General features: G+C 34.7%; 1 protein-coding gene across 1 annotated transcript in view; it reads right to left on the bottom strand.

Annotated features, from left to right (window-relative positions):
- Positions 1-23,545, bottom strand: part of grm7 (glutamate metabotropic receptor 7) — a 237,310-nt gene that overhangs the window by 14,176 nt on the left and 199,589 nt on the right. The window contains exon 9 of the mRNA XM_088636642.1: positions 25-271. Within this exon, the coding sequence (XP_088492768.1) occupies positions 25-271 (247 nt within the window). The remainder of the gene's footprint in view (positions 1-24; positions 272-23,545) is intronic.

Genomic DNA, 23,545 nt, shown 5'->3' with positions numbered 1-23,545 from the left:
TATAGGAAGTCTTCCATTACTTACTGTTTGGGTCTACGTTTTCACATAGCTCTGTCTTAGCTTCTCCATTGGGCCTGTCACTGGGCTTGTGAGAGAGCCGGGAGGACATGGTGGCAGCTGTGACCACAGCTTTGAAGCTGCGTTTCCTCTTCTGGACGTTGAGCTCAGGATGGAAAATGATGATGTACACCTTCGGCATATAGAGCATCCCCAGAGCCACCGAAGCACTGAGGTTCATTGATATGGTGAGTGTGGTGGTCTGTATGTACAACTGTGGAAAACAACAGAACAGACATCGCATATTAGAGAGGGAAAACAATCAATCTGTTCAGGTTTTGAAAAAGATGTTAACATTTTATCAGTTTATCAGTTGGGCAAAAATCTTTCTCTGTATATTTCATGTCTATTATACTTCTTGTTTAGGTTACTGAATTATCTTCATGTACCCAGTCCATGTAAAACAGTTGAGTAGAAACATTCTGATCCTTTAAGAAAAATTTTCTTATTAAAGTGTCTCAGAGGAAGGAAAAAAATATATCAATGTATTTGTTCAAAATATGGTACAAAACAATCTAAACTCATTTATTAAAAAGCATAAAATGAAAGTACAAAACTCTTTAGATTAAATTACCTTTATGTATGAGAAACACTGGCTATCTGTAATGGCCTTTCTAATTCTTATCTACAGTATACTGTATATGAGTATATATGAATACAATCAATAACGTATCCTCTGAAGTCATGGAGGATTTAAAGAAAAAAAAATGAGAAATTGCTCAGAAGCCTTTGGGATGGCAGTGTCATTCTCCTCATTCATAATCATAATTTCTAGCTTGTGAATTCAGGCTTTTCCCATCAGTGTTTATTGATCAAAGCTGTTCCGTGATACAGATAGAGAAAGAGTTGGCCACTGAATACGGCCCACCAGATCCTACACAGATGTTTTATATGTCCTAGAATATAATTACACCCCCCACAACCAATGTGGATTTCTGGTCTTTAAATCCTTTAGGAATAGAAAATGCACAAGAATCAGTCTGCATTAATAATTTTCCACACACGAAGAGCAAAACAACCCTTTCAGAATTGCGTGTTACTTTTCAAAAGAAAATGGCTTATTTTGCAGAATTAAAAAAACGTATATGCTATATCAATTCGAGGATTTATTATTACAATGATGATGGAAGATGATGATAAAGATGTTAATATGAATGACGATACATCATACAACATGTTTGTCCTTTGCTTGTAAATAGAAGGTAATATTCACACTACTTTCCATAATGCAGTCTACAGTCTACCAGTAGATGGCTATCACCTAGTAATTTTTTAAATCTCCTTAGACGTGGGGCTCCATAAAAACTGCTGGATAATTAGTCTCAACAGTTTAAAGCTTGTCAAGAATATACATGTCACACTGTGAATATTTCATATGTGGATGTCTGGCATTTTGAAAACAGTCTGCTTTGATGTAATCTGCCTTAGATTTTGTATCCTGTTCTGTAAATTGTGCAGGAGACTTTGCTCCAACATTTGGCTCAGTAACCAGAAGAAGAGCAGAGCATAATCTCTACGTTCCACCCAGAGCTGACAATCACATGGAACTGTTTTGTCATGTCTTGTTACAAAAATAGAGATGTCTGTTTTTGATGTCTATTTTTGACATGGGAGCATGAGGATCACTGGAAGCAACTGATTTTTCACGTGGAGGAAGAAGGAGAAGGAGAAACATTAAAGTCTTTCAATTAGTATATCAGCATTTAAATCATTGGCTTCTGGCTAGCTGTTTGAGGGGTGCAGAAAAAATCAGCATATCCTATGATGAATTCCTGTCACGCCCTCTGCAGCCAGAGGGCGCTCCTTCTCTGTCCTGTCCCTAGTTTCCGGTCTGCTGTCCTTCCTGTCCCTCTCTTTCCTTTGGGCTATATATTTCCGGGTCTTGCACTCTGTCCTGGCTCAGCATTGTCGTTTTGATGTCCTGAAACCCGCCTAGCACCCCTCGTCCGCTCCCTGAGGGCATAGGTTTCTACACGGCATTCCTGAACTCTTTGCACTAATGAGCCCGGGCCTTTTTCCCGTCTCGCCGCTACGCATATGGGTCTTTTTCCGCTCTCCTGCTCCCCACGGTTAGTCCCTTTGGACGTCCGTGACAATTCCACTACCAGATATAGTCCAGTAACTGGTAGGCAGAGCTGTATTCTGCAGCTCAAGCACAGTCATTGAGAAGTCCTGCAAATAAACATGGACATGTACTCCATTATGAGACTGCCCATGTCCTAATGGGGTCTCGAGTGGCACATCATACTGTTCCAGCACATTATGTCACATGTTCAGTGTGTCGTTTGAATACAACATCACTATCTCCAGCCTCATCATTCATGGTTACTGATGTTGGCCTGAGATCCATGGGGAGCACAGAATTGACAGTGACATTTCCTCAGGAGACACAGGGTAAATCATCTGCTGAGCCACACTATGTCAGATCAAACTGAGAGGATGTTTGATGAGGCCCAGGAGGAGCTGGGACTGAGTCATCTCCTTCAGCAGCCAATAGCCCGACAATATCTACTGATTAGGTTCACCATGTTTATGGCAAGGAGTGGAGATCGAAAGATACTGCATTCACTCTGCCTCACACATGTCCCAGCTGTCAGCCTTAAAGGTTGAATTTCTTAGTGGCCTTTCTGAGCCAGATGAGAAAGTAGATCAAAAAGGTGCTGAGGGGGAAATCTGAGACAAAAATTAATAAAACTGAAGACAGATTTAAAGGTTATTATTGAAAATGGAGTTTATCTTACTCCTGTAGAGATTTTCTAAAGACTTTGAAAAAAAAGCTTACATGTTACAGTCAATAGGCCGCAGTTAAATCTTTTCACCTGAAAAAGATTCTTTGGATCTAATTCTTTGTTGTACAGAACTTACCCTGTAAGTCTTTAACTTACCCTCCTGGACGTTTTTTAAAACCTTTGATATTTTGCTTTAAAACAATTAAATTAAAAGTCCAGGATGTACATTTATAGCAATAAATGTCTGAATGTAAGTGTGTCTTGGACATTGGCTATTGCATTATCCTTCATGAAATACAAATTTAAAGAAGAATCAGATTGTGTTCATAATTATACTGTATGCAACAAGCCTTTTACAGTACTGTATATACACAGAAACAGATATACCTTGCAAATATTCTACTGTACAGGCAGAAAAAGTACAAGCTTACATTTTTGCACTTTAAAAAAATATTTTTGCTTCCAAGAAAAATAAAAAATACTATTTCAAAATACCCCAAGAAAAATTGCAACATTTTCAGATGGAAAGATAGAATATTACAGTCCCATTGTATGCAACAGTTTAGTAGTAGTTGATAATAACTAAAAGCTGTACTACATCTACAGTACATATATACTGTAATACTAATATGTTATCTATCTTTTGGACCCTGTTTTTCACTCTTAAGATGACTTCACTTGGCATTATTCTGTCTCTACAATAAAGCTTGTTTTCTTTGTCTTCTTTGGAAATTGTTAACTTGATGAAAAGCAGTGTGAATAACATGACTAATGATGGACATGAGAAAACATGTGTACCTCGGGAATATCCCACAGTAAGCAACAAAAAACAGCTACAAAACATTTTGTGTCTGTTTATTACTGCTTAAACACTATTTACTTTCTATGCCTCCTGGTCTTTCTTTCCTTGGGTTAACATCATACTCTATATGACCATACTTCTGCCGATCTCTCTTCCCAAGGTGTATTTGCAAATTGCTAAATGGATGAACATACTGTAGTTATATACAGTAGTATCTTCTGTAGGTTGTATGGAATGTGATGAAAAGACTGTGATTTAATAGACATCGATCCAAACATTCCCTGATGCTCATTAAAAAGTTATTGTAACACTTCTTCAAGGACTGAAGTACTTAACTTGATTAGGTTTGATATCCAGCTCAAACTAATACCCCATGAACCTCAGGGATCAGCAAATCAAGAAGTATTCTGAAAGCTAAGTTTAAATCTTTAATATTTTAAGAGGGGATCATGCCTGATACTTTTCTCATTGTAAAATAAATAAATCAGAATACAGTACTCTAAGCTCAGAAACAGTCTCTCAGTAATATATACAGTATACTGTATACTGTATGAGGATGAATTACATATTTACATAATTGTGAATGAATACTCGTGAGACGTATTAAATGCTGCTGTTTATCTGTGTAGATAAAGACAACAGAAGAAGAGCTTAAAATCTTTAAGTAGCTTTACAAGTTACAGACGTTCGATTTTCACAGATAAGGGAATTAGCTCTTCCTCTATATTCTGTCAGAGACATCCATGAAGAATTTAGCCAATAAAGACTTAACTCAATTCTACCTCTGATAAACATGTATACTGTGATGTTTAAAACTTTCCATTTAAGTTTAGAATTATGGTTTATAAAAGAGCAAACTGTGAAGGAAATAGGCAAAGATTACAAACAGTTAACAACATTGAGGTTTTACAGGGTCCAGGTCAGCACAAAACAAATAGAGTGCCAGGGACTGATATACTGTACTATATCTTGTAATAAGGAAATGAGGCATGTTATTCATATAGTGTACCTTACATATTCATATAAAAAGGTTATTTAAACTTTCTGAAATGGGGGACTTTTCAGTTGACTGGAGAATTGTAAATTCAACACCAATTTACAAATAAGAGGGTAAAAATTAATTACACAAATAGCAGTTTAAACTCGTTATGAACTAGTTCAATTTTCAGATGAAAAAGGGTTAGTTTTGTTAACAAATAAACAATGACAAAGTCCTTGACTGGTCTGCCACTCAGCAATTAAAATTTTTCATCCCATCAAGACAATGATTAACAATCAGTTTTTCTTTACAAAGTGAATATTTAATTAACGTGAGGATATAATGTAAATAGATAAAGCTACTGAAATGAGAGCAAAACCTAATTTGAGCTCCTCTGCTGGAGCTTCTTCAAAGTTCTCCTTCACTGACTTCTACTGTGTCTTTTATAAATATTTTGTTAGAATTACTGAACAGTATATCTGGTGGTGAAATTCTCGCAGTGGCACACTTTGGCTTCACATTACAGTATGTATAATATTTAAAAACGTTTATGTTGTTTTTTTGTATTCTATTAAATAAAACAGAACGATCTATAACAAAACGTCTGCCAGCATTAGTTCTTTAATTAAGTAGTAAACATCTATACTGTACCTTTCACCATCATAAAGTACCAAATAAAAAATTTGCATAGCCACAATATTATTAAATATACACTGTATTGTATACTGTACTTTTTTCCCTATCTTGTGGCAGGAAGTTACCTCTATTACCTGTACTGTATATAGGGAACTCAAAAATTAAAGATAGAAAATTATTAAAGGAACAGTTTTTGCATTATACTTGGTTACTTATTTATGAACAGCAGATGCACCTGTCATAAAACCTATTTAGCTATGAAAACTGTCATAAAGAAAATACACAAATATCAAAATTGTTCCTTACCAAATACTGTATTTAGTTTGGAAGCTAATACAAGGCTTTCTTTTTAAGACGTCCGCCTTATGTGCTTTATTGCGCATAAGACATCTTTTCATGTAATCCACGTACGATACAGGTGGTCAGGGAAAAAAAAGTGACTGAATGAAATAACACCTATTCTAATCTTTTATTTAGGTCAATGATGCGGTGATAATGCGGCACCAGAGTGCACTTTGACAGACTGTGCTTATTAGGGTTGCCACCTGCTCTGGAATCCTCATTTGATAAACTTTAAGTAATTATTAAAGTTATTATATTATTATAAATTATACAATGAAATGTTGAAATGTACAATGGAGTGAGTATTTTACCATTTCCTTCAACCTTATTTTAGACAACTAAAGAAACAACCTTGTCTAAACTCTTATTATGAACTTTTATTATGTTTTTCCCTTGCCATTGTATTCTTGTTAAGAAATGATTACTCCAATTTGCTTATTTTTTTATACCATTTATACTTCTCTCAACATGTTATGAAAAGAGCCTAGTAATTTTTGTGGCTTTGGAGTAAGACGAACAACCCTACCGAAGGGAGTTGCTATTTAAGACATGGAAGCAAATTTTCTTTAAATGATAATAAAGTATAGATTCATAGTAAGATATGGTGTTGACAAATAATCCATGCCATGAGAAAGATTACGGAGACCTTATGAGACATATTATAATACTGTACATTAAATAACATTACAGTAAAACTTCAATAAAAACACTCAATAATATTACAGTCCAGACTTGCTCTGTTTCATTTAGAACACTCCCACCACCTATAATTTTATGTGGTTAGAAAAGGGCAAATCTGTGCTCAAAAATAAAACTGTACAAGGTTGCTAGTAATCAGACCCGGCAGCACAGGAAATGAGCTGAAAATGGAGTAATGAAATCCAAATGGAAACCAAGACTCCTGGTGTATTGTATAGGCCTAATGTTGTCAGGCTGCCAATGTAGCCACTAAGTGAACATGAAGAGAAGCTGAATTAGTTAGATGCTATAAATAGGAGCTGTAAAGTTTTAATTGACATGCAAGACATTTTTAAGAGTCTATAATTCCATCAGGGTCTACACTTAGAAAATGCAATGCCAGGATCTTACTTCAAGAAGTAATATTCTGTAAAGGAAGTTACACTTTTGTCAGTCATTCATACTGTATTTACAGTATACATTAAAATGCAATACTATGGGGAAGGTGACTCTCATGACACAGAAATACAGAACTTTAGTCACTGCATCAGTTATAGAGGCAACTTAACAGGCTTTTCACTAGTATTACAGAATACAAGGCTTCAGCACTTATATACAATACATTTCTCGTTCAGCTGAATTCCCGCTAAAGCAATATTTAGTTACATGAGCAAGGGAATAAGGACAATACTTTGTAACCCTCCAATTTCTCTGACTTGACCTCTGACCTTATCTGGACAATCTTTGAACATCCAGAAAGTCTTGGATTGGGTTGGAAAATAATGTTTATCTATTATTTAAATATTGCCATTGAATTTCATGAAAATGACTTGGTTTCTGATAATATGGTTTCTAAAACATGTTCTGATTTACTGTACCTTACTGGATGCAGAGAATTAGGAAATGAACTGAGTATGCAATTGTGAGACAAGAACATTCTAAAGAGACAAGAGGAACTTAGAGACAGTCATCACTTTGTGAATTAAATGAATAGAAGTCCCAGTCTGGTATTCATAAAATGAGGTATTTTATATTGAGGTATTCATAAAATGAGGTATTCATAAAATGTATACTTGGCAAATATCAATTGTGCTAATCGTACTATTAATGTTTTTCTTTCACAGTCATTAACAGTTCATACATTTTGCCTTCACATTGCAATGAAGCCTGTTGATTGTGTTACTGAGAGATCCTCGATTAAAAATAATACAGTGTACAGTATATGAGTCCTAAGGTGTTATTCGCACCTGCCTTTTTATAACTTTTTAATGCTTTTTTTCCCTTAACATTAAAAAGCAATTGCAAATTATTTAACACTCCCCTTCAAGACAGGCTGTTAGCTTTCAACAAAGTTCTTTTATTTCTGAATATTCTAACCTACAGTATGCATTATCCAGGGATAGCTTAAGATATGCTTGAGATGAGAGATTGCATAGACACTTATCAGGAAAATGTGAACATTGAAAAAAAGAACCATTTGCAGGGTGTAAGTACCAAATCTAGTGACACTCCTGCTAACAGATGAGACAAGCCTCTGGCTACATGTCAACAGTACGCCATGAAGCCTGTTTTTGAAGCACAAAGCAAGCTTTGAAGAAAGACAGTCTCATTTAGGAGGCACAGCTCTACTGGTTCTATGAAGCTAGAACGGAATACTGATGTGCTTTTTTATATACTGTATATGCTGTGAGCAAAAGCTGTATGAAAAGCTACTGTATTGCAGTCTAGTGACTTTAAAAGTATTTAAAGGGCTGGTACAGTATGTTATAAATAATGGCAAATTAATTAATCAGCAATATCCTGACTATATACTGTACTGTATTGGAACTGTACCTGACGGTGTACCCTCACATGATATTTTAAAATCTATTAAAATAAAATCTTTGCTCAATATTTTATCTAAGGAATAAATTTTGATGCATCAGGTAACACACATTAAGTCTTATTTGATGCTATAATTTGTCTTAATTTTTCCATTTTTCATATGAGCTAAAATTGATTTTGTTCCAACATTGATCTTGTGCAGGTAAATGGCTTGAGCTATGCTTTAGCTTGAGCTTGGTCTTTAGTTCCAAATCACAGCCTGCAAATTAGTATTACAGTGTAAAAAAGGATATACTGTATATTTATTAAAGCTGATTTTACCAAAAAGGTTCCCTCTGCTCTAACAATGTTAGTGGGAAAAAGAAAAACATTTTTCTCCAGTTTTCTCAGATCCATCTGCCCAGCTAATGTTAATGTCCAGCTAAGTGTTGATGTGTAGCTAATGGCATAATTTTGATTTTAAAAGATATTAGATCAAATTGACCTTTTCACATACAGTATGTTGCTGGACTCCATTGATCTTTTTTTTTTTGCTCATCAGATGCTTTCAAAGTAAATCATATGAACTAAATGGCTTGACATGACAGTGGATGTGTACACATTCAATATTGTGTGTTTCTCAAAAGCTCTACAGAAAGCTGAAAAACAATGCTGGCGGACAATCCATTGCTGTGGGTCAGCAGCAGTATGGCAAGTGATGTCACTCTCTGTAACATGTTGTGTTGTAAACTCTTATTGTTTCTTTTAATGGTTCCAAACTGTGATTTTGCTGTCGCGCTTTGAGGCCCCAGAGCTAAATGCGAACTGCATGCTTTTCACCTTGAAAGTAAGCAGCCAAATGAAAAGCTGTCTGGGTTACGTGCCTGTCTCAGAACACAAAGACAAGTTGCAATGCATCCTTAATTTTACATTAATGTTACCAAAAAGTATTAGAAACACCACAAGCAATTATGTGGCATTATTTCACATACTGTACATTAAGAGGTTGTTCAAAACAGTAGTTTCTCTGTTTTTTAATTTCATTTCTATAAAGGCTAAAGGGAGTGAAGGACAAACATTTTACTCTCTCATTATATATTGTAAAGGAAGAGTAACATTGGCAGTTACAGTACATTGGCCTCTGATAATAAGGACTAATGACTAATAATAAAAGATTGTGTGCAAATGCAAGTACCGATAACCTTAATATTACAATTTATAGAAAGGTCAAGAACTTTAAAAATAGTTCCCAACATTTTTCATAATTTTAATTCCTTTAACATCGAAATGCTTAAAATTTCAATAGTAGGTATGAAATTGGGAATTCCTTGACAATGTCATAGTGAACTCTATATTTCAACAAACAATGACAATTTTGAAAGGTACTGTATTTGGCTATACTTTTCCTGCTATGCTGTGATGGCAGCTGAAATTTTTATTTTATAACAGTATTTTTGAGACCTTTAGAGACCTGACCAGTCTTCTACCATAACAAAAATACTGGGTACAACATCAGACTTATTCAGCTTTAAGGTGTCCTCCCCTTTTGATTGTACTCGTACAGTATAGTGAAGGCCTATTATTGCAGAAGTTTTTGGAGTGCAAAGGAAGGAACATCAATGATAGGGCCACATACAAGGTCATGTAAACTGTAAACATGTTGTTCATACTGTAGATACAGTAGTTCAGGAAAGTATAACAACTCGTTTGCTGTAGAAATGTCAGAAGTACTGAACTGGTGAGTAATCATAGAGTATGTTAGTTGGGCTCAATTTCCAACCATATTTAATTACATGGATTTAAAACTTCATAACTAAAAGTGAAACAACAATACAAAACATACAAAAATAAGACTTATCAAGAAAGAAAAATGGATGAAAACAATTCTAATAATATATGGATATTCTATTAATATAAGAAAAAGCTTTGAGGATTGTTACTAGAACAAAATATGCCAACAAATGCTACCATGCTAAGAAACATGAACTCCAATAAGATAAACTGCTATTTGTGACTGTATAAAACAAAGGTAAAACATGCTTTTTAAAGCTTTATCATATTAGAGCCATAAATAAACAAAAAGTCCTTTGAAAAAACATTTAACGTTGGGGCAGGTAACACATTAATATATAACCCTATCTCTTCCACACATTATGGCTAGAGTAATTTTTCTTAGGCTATTTTTAATATTTAAAAGCTAGGTTTATAAAGCTGAATTAATAAACATCTTTGAAAGAAGTTGAACATACAGTATATAAGAATAAACTTAGGTTGGTAATATATTATTTGTTTACCTAAAGTAAACTTTTATAGACAAAGGCATTAAAGTAGCCCAGCAGTTGCTAACTATGTTTTTCCTTTGTTCTTTTTAGAAATGGCATTACCATCATTGAATACTTTCCCAAAAGAGAATTTGATATGCAATACTTGTCTTTTAAAGGTAGCCGTACATTTTACAGGGTTGAAACATTACATGGCATAAAAAAAAATGAAAACATTGTTCTATTAACTTCAATAAAGCTTATACTAAGCTGAGGTTAACAAGGTGCATTGTACTGGTGTGACACTATTTTGTTTGTAGTTTAGTTCACTGTGTTCTGAAGTTGCATGTGCACTAATCATTTGATACTTTGTAAAAATTGTAAATTGCATTATTAGCAAGCTGGGTGTACAGCCCTGGAAGCTACTATGGAACCCAATTTGTCAAAACAGCAGCCTGTGCTGTGTTACATTCACATTACTAGAATAAATACAGTATATGAATTCATTTTTAGCACCATTGAGTCATTCAAAATGAGTCAGAATTGCAAGGAAAGTGTTGACAGTCATGCTGCAGGGCCCTGCCATTGTAAAGATAAGTTCCTTTGACCCTTGTCTGGTAATATCACTCTGGGCAATTCTCTGTTGCGGTTTATTTCCACCATGCTTGACCAACAATTTCCATCAAGTTGAAGAGAATACGCCCCCCTCTTTTCATTCACAAGTGTGAATTTTGGTCTTTCTGCATGTGGCATTCACTTTTCCCCTAAAGCCTTTTAAGAATTTACAGTAATAAAGTGTGCTGATTATAATGAGGAAACTGAGCTAGCCTGCATGTTATACGGTAGATTTATTAAACATTTGTGTCAGAAATTTCGCAGTGTTTATCTTTCGTCTTATGTTTGTCACTATGAATTAATTTTACTGCTTATATCAGTGAAGTGTTCCTGAGTAAAATTACTATTCTCATGGTGAAAAAGGAATTTTCTTTTACAGCACATGAAGTACTGTATGATATGTGCAATACTCCTTCTTTTACAATATGGCAGACATACAGTAGAAGTAGAATGTCCTACCTTGACTGGCATATCTGCAATTTAGTTTGGCTTTTGTCTTCCAAAGGTACTTCGCAAACCAAATGTAATTTAATCAGGGCCTGAGAATTACTTAATTAATTTAGAAAAATTAGACAATTTTTTGTGGTCCTGTATTATATCTGACTCATGCTGCCTAAATAATACATGGTTATGCTTTTCAAAACATGAATTACAGATGGAAAAATGTTTTTAAAACAGGTTTTATGTTCTATATATAGTATGTGGTGTGATCTAGGCATAAATCTGTACTGGTGTGTCAAGTAAGAGTTGCTATGATTGATGTTTAATTAATGTATAAAGGGAACACGCAGTTAATTGTGATTTTTTTCTCTTTTTAGTAACATTTACTGATGTGAACTTACTATGCATGATAAAACAAAATTATGTGAATGGTGTAATGGCTATTTTAGCAATATGTTCCAAGTTATTAACCAATACTTCAATTACAGCAGTATCCCTTCAATATTTTCGTTGCACTCACAAAAAGGCCATAAAATAATCCTTTCTTTAATTTTCTTGTATTCCCAACATTATCTTTTTATCTAAAATTCAATTCTGTCAGGTACTTAATTGTTCTTTATCGGATTTGAGTATGTAATTAAGGATCCAGCAAATTTCCTAGAGCAAATGGACAATACCAGAGTGGTTTATATCTGTTCAAACACTTTAAGAGGTTCTGTTACATTTTAATTACACAAAAGCTTGCACCTGATAGCATCTCTTACCAGGGCAGCTAGTTCAGCAGAAGTCAATATAATCCACTTACTCTATCAATATCGTGCTTGTATGACTGATGTTCTCATACATATGTACAGTATGTGCTCCAGTACATATACTGTACACTATATCTATATGCATCCATATTCTGTATGCGTTCATAAAAATGTTAACTGTTCAGAGGAGAAAGAAATGGCTGCATAAATCTCAAGAAAACTCTTTCTTGTATTGTTGTTTTCCTGTACACACTAGTGCAACCATCTCATCTCAGTGACGTTGACCTTATGTCTTTTTGGCTTGGTGGGGGAAGGGAGAGATGAGAGCTGAGATTCCATGACACTCTAATCAAACATCTCCCTGCTACCAGAGACAAATCCAATAATATCTGCAAGATGAAATCTGCTGTGCTTTTCATTCCTTGATTTATTCCCTTTGACATGTTCCATTGTTTCATTTCATTTCTCATTGAATCATTCTAGGATAATGCTTATTCTCAAAATATTTTTAAGTTTTTAAACTTGGGGAAGTAAAAACAAGACTGAAGGAAACAAATGTTTTTCAGGCAATTTTGAAAGAGCAATTAACAGACTTGTAAGTGACATAATGCAACTTTTCCCATCCCCCCAATTCAATACAATAGAATAGAAACCACACAGATTAATCATTTCCTAAGTTCAGAGTGTTTTAAACATGATCATAGTGAATGGCACAATGACAAAACATATTTGAACAGAGAACTATTCTAGCTTAAGACAAGAATTTAAATAATTTTTATATAAAAAAACTGTTACATTAAAAACATGTTTATAACAGAAAATGAGGGAAAAACCATATGAACCAGCCCATAATAAAAATTATGAATAAATTCCTATTCAAAAGCGTGTAATAAATCCAAAGTTACCTATCAAAGTCTAAAGTGCTCAGATTAAAATGTGAATAAAACACTGAAAAATAGCCATTATGGGCTACTCTGTTTTAATTATACAGTATATAAATTATGCTGGGAAAAAATACCATTATTTTTTGCAGGTGATATAGATGGAGATACGGTGGTTCACTTTGATTTGTATTTCAATTTATTACAAGAACTGCACCAGTGCACTGTGACTAGCATTAAGAAATGTTATTAATCTTTCTTGAAAAAAAAAAGAATAACATCCTAAAGAAATACAAAATAATATTCAAAAATGGAATCCCTTTGACACACCGAAGTTATAACTAGTGGTAACATACAAATGAAAGTGACTACCCTTATGAAATGCATCCCTACTATTAAAAAATCTCAGTACTAGAATAACAGCTAGTGTGAATATCATTAAGGAATTCTCCAGGTAAACAGGGTTTCTCTGCGTTCAGTATGTTAACCATTCTTTAACTAAGTAAATCTCGATCAAAAAAATAAAGACCCCTGAATGAAGAATGTGAGGTACATTAAACAATTCTGAGACCACTGACATCTACTGTGTTTGGACACTCATAGCTACAGTATATTCATTATTTTCACAATGAACTGATTACTATACCTTATTGAAAATGAAAAATAAACTCTTAAAATGTCAAAGTGAAATAGGGATATTTACGTAAAATGTAGGATTATTTTACTTGTGACACTTCACTACTGCATTGTAGGTTTTCCTATTAGAAAAAAAAGAGCAATTTTCATGAGCTGACTGGTGTTTTATTACTGGCAACAGGTAAAGAATGGAACTTCACTTTTTTAATATTCCTCATTTGATCTGTATAAACCAGTGATGAATATTTTTTTATTGTGAAAGGAGAAGGAGGCTGTAGGACTTTAAAGAATCAGACAAACTAAATCAATCACGTTCTTTGCAGCAGTTTCATGCGGTATCATTTTTAGCCTTAACATCAATTTGTATTTGAGTAAAAATGGTTACCAAAACGAGCAATTCTGTTAATTTTACACATCATTGTTTTGAATTCAACCCTAATAAGACCTAAAGCATAAAACAAATATTGCTGCCATGTCTCAGAGAAACACAAATATTATGGATTTCTTGACACTGGTAATGGTTTACAGGTGCCTTCCATTAGTTACTAATTTCCTCACATTATCACTTTGGCAGGGTCCAAGTGTGGAAGTGATTGACTAAATGACTCAAGCCTCCCAATTTTTGCTAACACTAATGCATCACAATTAGAATGTACTGCAGCAACACAAGTGATTCATAAGATGTATTGTGTTCCACAGGTACTGATGGATGCATAGTGTCTTGGTTCATTTTTGATCTCTGTTCAGCAATACACCCATATGCAATGCATAATATAAATATTAATCTGCTGAACATTAAAAGCTTGGTAGCAATTAGGAAGGAAATTGAAGTTTTTTCTTGTTTAGCTGGCAGTATACAGTACTGTATTGTATAATTCTAACTAGTGCTATAGCACTATAATGTATATTGCAGCATACAGTACGTTATCCACAATAATATATTCTATATTATATTATCTATTATAATACATAGCAAAAAACACACTGAACAGGTCCAGAATACTTGATGCCTTTTTAACATAAAAAATCGAATTAAACAAAGCTTCTATAATGAAAAAAACATCTAATCCAACACCTTCCATCACTTTTGGCCTATGGATTATATCCAGCATAAAAAACTCCCAATTGATATACTGTACATACTTACATCAATGTGAAAATACAAACATTCCAAACCATTAATTAAAATAGGGGTCACGCAACATGCATGGATTTGTGTGCCATTTGTACATTTTTTAATGTCAGTAATAGTCCTACTTAATTGTTGATGAATAAAAGTTCAATATAAAAATATAATAATTAATCTAAAATTCATAAATTATTATGCATGTCTTAACCATGTAATGTGATCCTTGCCCTTGTTTTCCCTCATAAAGTTCTCCAGGCCCATAGCTTGATACAGTACTTAAAGTAGCGTATGCAAACTGGCTACGAGAGAGACACAAAATTGATTACACGTGTGAAAATACCTCTTCACAGAGTTATGTTGAGCCAAATTTTGAGAGCAGTGGAAATGCCACTTTTTTCAAACAGCCAAGTTTCACCGCCAGAGACTTCCAATAGGTCATGATAGAGATGCTATGATCACTTTCAGTAGCCTCAAGTGAGTTCCAGCACTGAACAGTAATTCAATTAAGTGCATTTCAAAATCCTAACATTCCATCCACTGAAATACTGAAAAATCCATCTCTGTGGTGTTAAAGCTGGCTGGTTTAATATGCAAACGAAACATTGGGCCACAATATTAGAAATCCAGAGATCTGATAAAAAATTGTGCTGCCAGTACACTCCAAAGTCAGCAACATGGATTATGCAATGTTTTGAAATTCAGCAGAAAGTTAAGCTGTCAATGTCCCAAGAAAAGATGTCAAGAAAAGCCTTCCATGTTTCAAAAAGACCCTTATCAGTTTGATCTGCACCCAACATACAGAGGCTGTATGTACAGCAAGGTAATGTCAGCTAGAAACATTTTTGTAATCCATTTTTTATAGTGCAGTTTCTTGGTAGTTTTGGCCTTTTTCTGACAAAAAGATGTTGATTGTGTCAAGACAAAGCTTGCACAAATCATGCCAAAACCTTCCCACTACTGTACTTAGGCAAATAACATTGCAGTGAAATGGAATGTTCTTATATTCACTATTCATTTCCCGACACTCTACATCAAGTCGTCACTCTGTTGAGCTCATAATTTGAAATCTTGGCACAAAGATTTTCTTGATAAATAATACAGTTAAAATTGTGGCCACTGCAACCCACAATGATCTTTATGAATCCCTTCTGTTTTCCATCCATAATGGGGGCACCATCAGTCATCACAGAAAATATTTTTTGATGTCAGTTGCTCTTTCCTCAAAATGATTAATAGATCTCTTAGCTATATCCTCCCTGTAGTTGTGCCATGCATGCGTTTTAGGCAGCATAGCCCTTCTTGAATTCCATCTCAGTCATAGTACCCCGCAAGAATTGCTAATCATGGTACAGTACATTGTTTTGATCCATGCACTCACCAAGCAGATCTCGCAGATCACAGGAAAGTCCTTATTTCTAGAGATGATTGTACCTTTTTTGGGGAAACCGTTAAAAAAAACATCAACACTTCTAAGAAAATTGTATATAATTTTCGTAAGATTACACAGATATTAGTAAAAACCTTGCTCTGGCCCATTTGATAGACTCATCCTTGCTGAGATAAGGGGTTATACTGAAAAGTAAAACAGCTTTTCCTAATATTGAAGAATATTTGGTGGTTAATTTATAGTGTGACTTTACTTACTGTATTCACATACTCTCCTATACTCACCACTCATTAAATCGTTAATGTTTTACTTATACTGTATATACAAATACCCATTAGATATACTGAAACTAGTCTGCTAAAAAGGATCTTATTTAATGTCTCCATGAGCACCTTACATATTAAGTTCAGGTAATACACAGAAGAGCATAGAAGAGAAGTACAGTAGTTCAGGGATGCAAAAAATCCAGTATGACCCACTGTTCTTCTGATATAAGTGATATTCCTACAGTTATAATCTGGGTGCCAACTTTGCCATTACAGCAACTAATGAAAAACAACTTCAAGGTCTCCCCAAGCTAAAGACTTCTGTCAAAATCCTTCAGCAGGAGCATTTCCCAAAGCGGCATCTGGGATGCCCATATTTAACCTTAGGAAAGTACAAAGTAGGACATCTCAAGTAGAGGGAGCCAGCTCAAGATACAGAATGACTGTTTCTCCACCCCTGTGCTACACAGTAATGTCCTTCATATGATATTATTAATAATATCAGGACTATAACAGCACAATCATATTAAATCTTGTTTAAGACAACATCACCTTTTCTGCACTTCTCAGTGTAAGGTCTTTAAAAAGTTCAACCACTGCAAATTTGTAATACACAGCACATGTCTTGATAAGTAATTGCTGTTGCTAAAAATAAAGTGTTGCCATGCAGCTTAAAAAAGCCTCCATTTAACACCAAAATGCCAAAAATATAATGAACGGTACAATACTTTCAAATGTTCATGTGGTATTCTCCCCTGACTATATATTTTGTAAGCAACTGCATCAGACTCACAGTGAAGGTGTTGGAAGATTTCTGAGCTAAGTGTCAATTTATGTTTGCCTCTAATGTTTTAGAACTGTTTCCTAGAGCAGGTCATGATTTCACCACAAAGGATTCTAATTTAACTGTAAACCTGAATACAATTTTAGTTAAGAAAAAAATAAGTTGATTAGATGAGAGTCATTTTTAATTGTTCAACTGGTTATAATGCTCATTCCACCTTTTATGTAAAAACCTAAATCTCATTTCTGTATATTTCCTCATCTCTACAGCTCTACAACAGGAAGCCAACTGTTTTTACATGATCTAACATGAATACTTATAATACCTTTTTACATTAAGGGAGAATAATACTAAAACTGAAAAAAAAACAGCTGAAAATGTATTAACTATATGTAATTGCAGGAATGAAGAGCACGTTCAGCAATAGACTGATTCATCCACGGTGCGACAGGGAGCGCTACAGGAGGTCATTCTTGCCGTCTGCCATAAGACTGTACAACGCATCCACCTTGCGTCTTGGCAGAGGCAACAGCGACAGTGACCTGTTTCTGGACTAAACGCATATACACATATACTGCTACATCTGTTCTCTTTCTTTTTCTTTTTCTTTTTCCCGTTTACAACCACTTTTGTGCAATATATGCCAGGGACCTGTGCAATACATTTATATTTATATTTATATCTATGGTTACATCTATATTTATATTCATACGTGTGATACGATTTTCTGTGTACTGTTCTGTTCTAGTTTCCTCTTGTGTGTCCGGACTGTGAGTAACTCTTGTATTGTATTGTATGTATTGTACTATTAGTATATAATTCGTTACACTGTGGCTGTGTTGTGTGTGTTAAGCTGCTGTTGCACTGCAATTTCCCTCACGGGATCAATAAAGTATCTATCTATCTATCTAATTTTTTTAGTTCATCATCATCCTAATACAGTCACCATGGTAACAGGCTAAGACTGGAAACATGGGAACTGCTAAAGACAGTGAAGAATTATAATCAAGTCACAGAAAAACACATGTTTTCTATATTTATTCATCCTTCTACCCCATTTAAGTTTACTATTCTAAGGGGTTGGATTAAAACCACTTAACCATGTGACACCTGACAATATACAAATAACATGCTTTCTAGTTTTTAGGCTGTCGGTATTAGGGTATAACAAAGTAAACATACAAATATATATGGGTGTTAGCTGAGCCCACATGTTTCTGAATTGACAGGCTTATGGACTTAACCACACCACATTCTCCTACTTATCACAGAACATATTTCTGTACAATATCACACTAGAAAATGGAAATAGCATAGTGTTCACCATTTTGGGTTCCGTGTTACATACGGTATCTTAAGTGAAGTAAAACAAATTAAAACTGTTTTTCTTTTACTTGTCTGGCTTGTAAAATTATCTGAATTATTATTATTTTTTAATTTAAAGCACCTTCCATTCAGCCTCCTGCCTGTGAACTTTATTTACATTGTAAGAATCACAACAGTGCACAGTGGTTACCTCAGGCCTACAATCTGGGCTTCCAGTTCTAAAGAAATAGAAATTAGATTTAGCCCCATTATCTGCATCAGATCTCAGATCAGTTGTGCTCCATATGATGTGACCATACCTCTGCTGTGAAGTAAAATCATTTGGAGTGAAAATTTTACTTTTGTACAGCATTAAATGATGGTGAGCACTGCTGTGATAAATGAAAATGTCGAATATGGCCTAGTCATTTATATCTGTAAAAAGCACCTACATACAGTAAGGTGCCAGGACGGAATGGAATAAAAAAATTCAGCTCACAGTCGTTGGGCATCAGCTGCAATCTGACCAACAGGTCATGTTCTCTGCTAACACAATAATGTTATTATACGCACTCCTCTGCTCTATGGGCAGCTGCTTCACATATTAATTTTCACGGGCTGCTGGAGCTTGAGAGAAGCCCACACAGCATCAGGTAAATCTATTAGGAAATAGCATCCCGCATGTCCAAAAGGCAAAAAGAAAACATACAATCCACACTATGAAAATGAATGCAACTTTAAAAATATACACAGAAATACCACCTGCCATTTACAAGTACTGTAGAAGCAAATCAAAACAGGAATTGCTATTCAACTCATCTTTTCACTGTACTCTCCCACTGAATTTTCACACTACTACATACACACATCCTCCAAGACACCTGTTGTCAGTCTGATCAATTTTTCCAGAGTTGTAGTCCTGTAATCAGCATTGTGAACAGACAGGATCTGTTTGAATAATTAGGGCTCACTGGCACCCCGTCATGATTCTTTTCTAAAAACAAATCTAGGTTCACCAGTTATTTTTACCACATCTTGCTCAATAATTTATAATAACTAAACCATCAAGGAGTCCATGAGAAAAAAACAGGGCCTGTCTTTAAGATAATTTTAAACTGTATGTGCATGTTGTAGATATCTAGCTCTGGCTTGAGGTCATTCTCCTGGTTTCCTGATCTGGCTTGAGGGAATTTTAAACACACACCTGCTGTTGTACATGACACCACAGAAATAGCTGAAAGGTGGGATATCATAATCAAGAATAGACACTACACCACAAGTACTGTAGAATGTGGAATACAGAAATACAACTTGTGTGTGTCTCTTCAGTGTTCTCCAGAAGTGACCATTTTCAGTACAATTAAATTAATCTCAAACTTTCACTGGACTGTACTGTGACTCCTTGCATCCCTACAATGTGCAACAGTACTCTTTGCAATGAGCAAGTTATACAAGTGACATAAACCTTTCTGAACTCTAGTTGTAAAACTGCCATACTGGAAGACCTGGTCTGGAGTGTTGGAAATATCCCCTAGCAGCAGAGAAGTGCTGTGCACGTTCAGAGCCTGTGAGCAACCAGGATAGAATTTCAATAGGGGCAGGGAGGTCCTGGAACAGAGCTCTGGCATAAACTAAGCACGGGTTAAGTGTCTATAATTATTCATTTTGTTCTTTGGTTTCCAAATTTCAATGAAATTATTATTTGAATAATGTTTTCTAGCAAAGGGTTAAGGTACAGCAATCAGCTGTAGATATAATCTATCTCTTTTGAAGAAGTGTTAACTTTTTTAACATAAAAATGACAGCTTCCATAATTCATTTCAATTCTAAGGGATTACAGTATAAAGCAGAAAGGACATGGTAACATTTTTGCTAAGGTGAGTGAGTTGAAGATGATTTTCAGAGCCTGCTGGGAAAGAGGGTGTAAAAGACTATGGAAAGTCTGGAGCTATCATCCAGAGGAATGATGTGAGATTTATAAAAAATATTTCTTTTATTGTTAGCTTTGCTTTATGGCAAATATATTTGTGTTTACAAAGTCCACAAATAGTCTATCTGCCACACTGGAATTGATTGAGGGAACATAGAGGGTTTAATTTCAGCTTCCAGCTAAAGGTTAGGCTTTTGTTTCTGATACTGTGATTTGTGTTTATTTTAAAACTTTGCACAAATAAAGCACTTTATCCAGTAATACAATGACAAAACCACTCCACCTGTGTTTAAAATGCCTTCATTTTCTCAGTATAGTTCTGTCTACTAGCTTTAAAGAGCCTGGATGTTGTGTACTGCACTTCGATCTGTCACTCTTGTCAATAATTGCTCCTTTCTTTTAATAATGTGTATAGGTGCCTGGTAATGGATTTTAAAAGTGAAACGTGGGAGAGACTGTTTCCCTAAAGGGATGCTTAATGAACATGTACTACAGAAGACAGTCCTCTGTGGATATGTGTGTGTGAAGAAACAAGACTAATAGCATGGCTAATGGCTTTGTTCCACTGGCCTTAGTCGCTAAACACCTGTGCACTTTTATTGCCTTATCTATCAACATGCCTCCTCCACATGGCATGAAAAAAGTCCATCTTGAGTAGTTAATAGGTGTTGAAGCCATTGTTCCTCCGTAATCTTTTGGACACACTGTGACAATCAATGCCTGCTTTTACGTTTTAAGATTTGAATCTAGTTATCTAGAGAAACATGAAGAAAAATGGAGAGAAAAAATCCTGAATTAAATTGAGGCTTTTGTAAAACAGGGTGCTGTGAGTAAACTGAGAGCATGAGACTGTTAATGCTACCAGTATGCACGGAGATGATGACACTGAACTGATTTGGTCCCTTTCTGAAAACAACAAGGTGTCTTTCGTCAATTTGGTCAACAATATCTATTTTTTGTAAACATCTGATCACGTATAATTTGAGATTTTTGGGGAGTGTGGGGTATCTTGCAATGTCCATAGACAACCAGACAGATGATTATATAGGAACAAGTAATAGGTTTATTCCACGCTGAAAAGAGAAGAAAGAAAACACAACGTTTCGGCCGTGGAGCCTTCTTCAGATGACTGTATACCTGTTTTGGTATGATTTGTGAATCTTATGTACTGACTATATCAGAACCTATAGCATCTATTTAAATTATGAGGAACAGTGGTTCAAATACAGCTCCATTTGGTACTCCACTAATTACTGTACATCACACCAATTTAATATTTAGCCCTCGCATATGCTGTTAAGTATGTTTAATATCCACTATCTACAGTAGATCTCACTCCAAATGCATGCATTAGCTTGGATGTTTTCCATCTTCTATTTAATAATGATTCTTTTATGTTATGGTCTTGTGGAAATTGTATCATGTTTATATCCATATTATCCATCTTTTTTATACAGTATGTCTGTTCTAAGAAGCAACACAAACTACCACTGTTCTGTAGAACCCTATTATAATAAAGATGTTCTTGATAAATTCTTATTATCTTGTCCATAACCTTCCATGTAGCAGAAGTCAAATTTATTGATCTATAATTAATGGCTCTATAACAAAATACTTTTGGATCCTCAGATTTATACAATTGTAACAAGCTTGTGTCTGGAATGTTTTACACTGATTACACTAAGAAGGGCAAATAATCTAAAATGTTGTGTGGTATGGTTGCACAAAATGCCAATTTGTACCATTAAAGAGGATGTAATGCAGCATGAAGTTATTGGTTAAATAGGAATTGGATTGTAAAGTGCTTTGGAGCTCTAGGATTTGATGCAAAGCACAGAACAGTTGTCACGATCCAAAGCCCAGGTGTATGAAGTTTGAATTTGGTTGCTGGATAAGATACAGTTGTAAATCCCAGTTGGAGTCCTGCATCAATACACAATCTGTTCATGACTGTGATTTTTTTAAAAGACAATTATTTGTGAACCAATCATGCAGCATTCTGTGGGAGTATTTCATACCTGTATTCTTTTGGATCTTTACAGCCAGAATAATTCACAGCTTATTTTGTTATAAAAAATCCCACCTAAATCTATATATATATGGAGACATAATGTTCAAAGATACATGGCAACCACACAATTACAGTATGTGTCTGTTTGAAATGCTGAAGGATGGCTGAATCTTTTTTTAAAAAAAATGTTATGTCCTATCAAAAATGTCATTTTATTAGCAATATTGTTTTCCAAGAAAAATGCTGTTATATCAATGGGTCTGTGCATCTCATTACAAAACTGCCCTTTTAATTTCACAGTTGATGAACAATTTTAAGAATAGATCTCTATGGATACTTGTCTACTTGTTTCATTGTAACTATACCCTTATTTGCTTTGCTGCATGATTTATAACTTATATAACATATATAATACAAAATGGGTAAAACATATAACACTGCTTTGAAATGAATGAACCTCTCTATGATGCAAAAGTAAAACAATAGTCAAATGATAAGACAAATTACACATTAGAATTTAATGGATGAATTTAAATAATGTCATAATTCAAAATTGTATCAATTGCAAAATCAATAATTCATTTTAAATCCCTAGCAATGGAACATTTGTTTAAATCCAGTGCACTGAGTAAACTTGGATTTAATTGGTCTAGATTTGCTTTTAAATCATCTGTAGTCAAAACAAAGGTGTATGCATCTGTATTAAGATCAATGTGCTGTAGGACAGTAAATAAGGACAAATAGCAAAAGCCACTGGGTCACAGTTCTGCTCAATTGTGCAGTTGTAGCATATGCGCTGATGTCAGCACCTTACAGTCCAATCTGAAAAGGATAGGTCTTTCCAAACAGGTCTGTCTGCGTTTCCTTAGTATTATATATCATTTTTAGCAGAAACACTGGACATATGTTGGGATCAGCATATGAGTCTATAGCCACTTCCTTCAGAGTCATAGTTTTGTAAAAAATATAGTCTTTTGTTTTTGTTTCCTGAAACAAACACAGACCTTAACACTATCTGTAAATTTGACAAAACAACTTCTCTGAATTCCTTCTGGAATCCAGTATCCTTCTTGGTATTGTCTCTGTCTCCCACCACTCAGCATTTACTCTTTAAACTGACA

This window comes from Lepisosteus platostomus, chromosome 6, assembly GCF_059453375.1.
Source record: "Lepisosteus platostomus isolate fLepPlt1 chromosome 6, fLepPlt1.hap1, whole genome shotgun sequence".
Classification (NCBI taxonomy): Eukaryota; Metazoa; Chordata; class Actinopteri; order Semionotiformes; family Lepisosteidae; genus Lepisosteus; species Lepisosteus platostomus.
This window is presented reverse-complemented; position numbering and strand designations above follow the sequence as displayed.